Below are 3,691 nucleotides of genomic sequence, written 5' to 3' on the forward strand. Positions count from 1 at the left end.
CACAACAGCGCAGGCGCTAGTGGTGTTTCATTCCTGAATCAATCTTTGTTTGAAGGAATCAGTTAAGTGAATGATTCACTTTTGTTGTGTTACTTGGGCTAAGTTCCAGTTCGTTTTTATGCCCTTCCCTCTCTAACTTCCCTCCGTCTCGTTTACTCGGATGTACGTCATTGATTACATTGCATGAGTGCCCACTTCTGGCGGAACCTTTGCAATGGGCTGAACTGGAACGTCCTAAACCCTTGATCACTTAGAATCAGCTATGGAGTTGGTTTATTGTTTACAATTTTCCCCATGTTTGGTGCAGTATTCTGTATATGTTCTGTATGTGTATAGGTATGTTTGGGCTGATATAAACATTAATTAAAAAAAAGATATATTCTAGAGTTGTTTGGGGTGTGGATAAATTAAATGCAATCTGCGATGACGTCATAATCGTGTTGCATTGTGGTCTATGGAGCGGCCTGAAGTGTGCATATGAAGCAGACTCGCTCCCTCGGTCAAAATATAAGATAAACATGCTATTAATAAATCTCAAAACAATAGTTTGTTCAGTCCTTTTTTTGATTTACAGACTGAAGAATTTAGAGTAAAAGATGTTAATGCAATATATGAATTGGGCTTGGGCAAAGTGTTTAATCCAAAAATTGGTAATTAACACATTAAAACAATATAAGGATAAATGTCCAGATGAAAGTTGTATAATCCACAGTCTTCAATTTCTAGAATAGCGCATTTTCAGCATTTGTGTGTTCTCTGTGTAAACCGTTTCCTCTCTAGAAAAATGGCTATTGAAACTCTGCTGTGTGCTGTCTTAATGTCACACTGTTCATTTGCAGTGAGAGTACAGAAAGTAAAAGATAAATTACATTCATTAAGTAGACTAACTAGGAGGTTATTCATTAAAAAACAACAACAACAACAACACACATTCTAGCCTGTTGTAATAGAAGGGGGCAGCAAAAACTCACAAATTTGTTGAGAGTTTATATTTGTAAGATTTTTTTTTAACCTCCATCAACATATATAATCTTCACAATCATCTGTCTGTTTAATACAATTGTGTAGTTTATGCCCTGGCCTTAAGATAGGCATCAGAAAGGTTTTGGACTGTAAACAATATTGTTTTGGAAAGTGTATTTTCAGAGCCTCTTTGCTGCCATGATGCATACGCATAATGATACATTTACTGAGAGCTAATGTCTGTAAACAGCATTCTTGAATACACATAAAACCTCGAAGATAGCCAAGAGAATGGAGAAAGAGAACAGTAGAGTGGTTAAATATTTGAAGACAGGAACTGATTTCTTGTTGGCTGTGGGAACCTCTCTTCATTTTCAATGAGGTTGTACAAATACAGGCTGATTAAAGACCCTTATATAAGCCCAAAAGCCACATCAAGCCACACAATCAGACTGTAAGCTCAACACCAGGAAAAGTACAAGAGATAGAGCAGGTGTGTTAGTTGGGAACAGATACTGGCACCCATCTCTAAATCAGTGGACTGCTGCAGTGTTGATCCAGCCATCACAGGCTGCTGGGCTTTACATCGACATCATGTAGGAAAGGGGCAGGGCATCGGTGCAACCACTAGAAAGAGAGCCTTTCAGTCATTGTACCCTGAACCAGGGAGTTCATTGGTTAGCGTGTGCCAGCGCTCGATTTTCTTGTCCTTGTTTTTCAGACAGTCAAACCAGTGTTTTAGCCTCTCGCCATTGGCATTGATACCTAAAGAGACTCCACCTGGAGAAAGGGTGGAAAAGTTCATTAAAATGGCTAAAAACAACCAAAGGTCAATAGATCCCCATGGGACTTGGGCCTTGACTATAAGGATGACCTGCTCAAGAGAATTTCAGGTCTGTTGACAAAACTTTCCCAATTGGGTCAGCACTATATCTCTTACATCTTTTGATAATGTACATACATTTTTTGCAAACTTCAACATTTGGTTTTCAGTTACATTTGTTTGCTAATTCAGCTTCTCAACCTGTCAGTTTAAACTTGTTAGTTGGATAAACTCATCTAGCTGGCTGGACTGGTACAGATATGAGGTTTTGTCTAAATTGCAAGAATGGCTTGTGATAGTCTTGACATCAGTATGAATGGGTTGAAAATATCAAACCAGTAATGTTTTTCCTTTTATTTTCTATTTCACTTAAGTGTTTATAGCAAAATAATTTGGAGTTTTCTGTCCAATTACGGTAAATTATTATATTAGGAAATTATAGTAAATTGTCTTTGCAAATAAAATCTAATATTTTATGACAAAAAATATTTGTGTTATATTTATGCCCCAATTATGCCCCTTTTTACAAGATGTAATGAAAGTCTCAGTTGTCCCCAGAATGTGTCTGTGAAGTGTCAGCTCAAAATACCCCACACATCATTTATTTTATCATTTTGAAAATGGCTGTTTTGAGTGAAAGCAAAAAACATGCTGTTTTTGTGCTTGTATCTTTAAATGCAAATGAGCTGCTGTTCTTCGCCCACTTTTCCAGAATAGGGCTGTGCCTTTACATCTCGTACCTTGGATACTCTGCCAAAACAACGTTTTAAAGTCATATCAGTTTAAACTTCTGATATAGTGTTTTCTGAGCGCACACATCCGAAGCACGCGCACAAAAAGCAGACGTCACACAGCATGTGAGTACTAAACTAAGTTCTTTTTCATGTCTTATTGCGCTTAAGCGGTCAAATACACACAAGGTTATGTTAAAAAACACACAATTTACATAAGCCCAGTCAGTTGTCTGTCAACGTAAACAGCTGGGAAAGAAATCACAAGTTTATATTAGATCGGTGTATTAAGGTGGCTTTCACACTGGGCTCGTTTGCTGTGGTTCGAACCCGAGTGCGATTGTTTCCGGCACCCCCCGCAGCATTGGTCTGGTTTCACACTCTCTTGATTCTATCGAACCCTGGTGCATTTGCGATCATCGCAACGTTGAAGCTAACTACGTTTTTATAAGCAAAAAAAATGAGCGTTTAAGGACACAAAAGTAGAACGCAACGTGTCATATTACTCGAGAACTACGCCCACTGGAGGGAACATTCATTATTTTTAACCATGTCAAAGGATTATTTCACCACCTTATGTGAACCTGAGAGGAGTAGATATATTGAAAAACTAAATTTTATTGGTCTATGTCAGTGTCCCTTTTCCTTACCTTCCTTTGGTTGAAGAAATGATCCAACTGAATGGCCCAACGTGAAATACCCTGACATCTACAACTATTTGATCGAATCACCAGGTAACAGCATCATTTAATCTACCTAACAAAGATCAAAACACATAGCTTAGATAGCTTCAACCCTTAACTTATGTAATAATAATCACAACACATAGCCTCAGCTTTATGAAAGTTAGCGGGAAGCAGGGGTGCAGTTGATTACTATAATGATGGGACAAGTTAGCTATTAGAAAGCTTATGTTAGCTATGTGTGTTAGCAAGCTGTAGCTTGGGCCAATTGGTATTCGTCCACTTTGATATTTACTATTTAAAGGGGTAATATGACGTTGCTAAAAAAGAACATTATTTTGTGTATTTGGTGTAATGAAATGTGTTTATGCGGTTTAAGGTCCAAAGAACACATTATTTTCCACATACTGTACATTATTGTTTCTCCTCTATGCCCCGCCTTTCTGAAATGCGTCGATTTTTACAAAGCTCATCGTTTTGAAAAGCGAGGT

The 3,691-nt window shown here is 37.8% G+C and overlaps 1 protein-coding gene across 2 annotated transcripts in view; it reads right to left on the reverse strand.

The window, feature by feature from the left end:
- Positions 1 to 726: 726 nt before the first annotated feature.
- Positions 727 to 3,691, reverse strand: part of LOC107681901 (double C2-like domain-containing protein beta) — a 104,710-nt gene continuing 101,745 nt past the window's right edge. For both annotated transcript variants that reach the window (XM_016478273.1, XM_016478272.1), the window contains one exon: positions 727 to 1,743. In XM_016478273.1, the coding sequence (XP_016333759.1) occupies positions 1,607 to 1,743 (137 nt within the window). In that variant the 3' untranslated portion in view covers positions 727 to 1,606. The remainder of the gene's footprint in view (positions 1,744 to 3,691) is intronic.

This window comes from Sinocyclocheilus anshuiensis, unplaced genomic scaffold (genome assembly GCF_001515605.1).
Source record: "Sinocyclocheilus anshuiensis isolate Anshui unplaced genomic scaffold, SAMN03320099.WGS_v1.1 scaffold2571, whole genome shotgun sequence".
Taxonomy (NCBI): Eukaryota; Metazoa; Chordata; class Actinopteri; order Cypriniformes; family Cyprinidae; genus Sinocyclocheilus; species Sinocyclocheilus anshuiensis.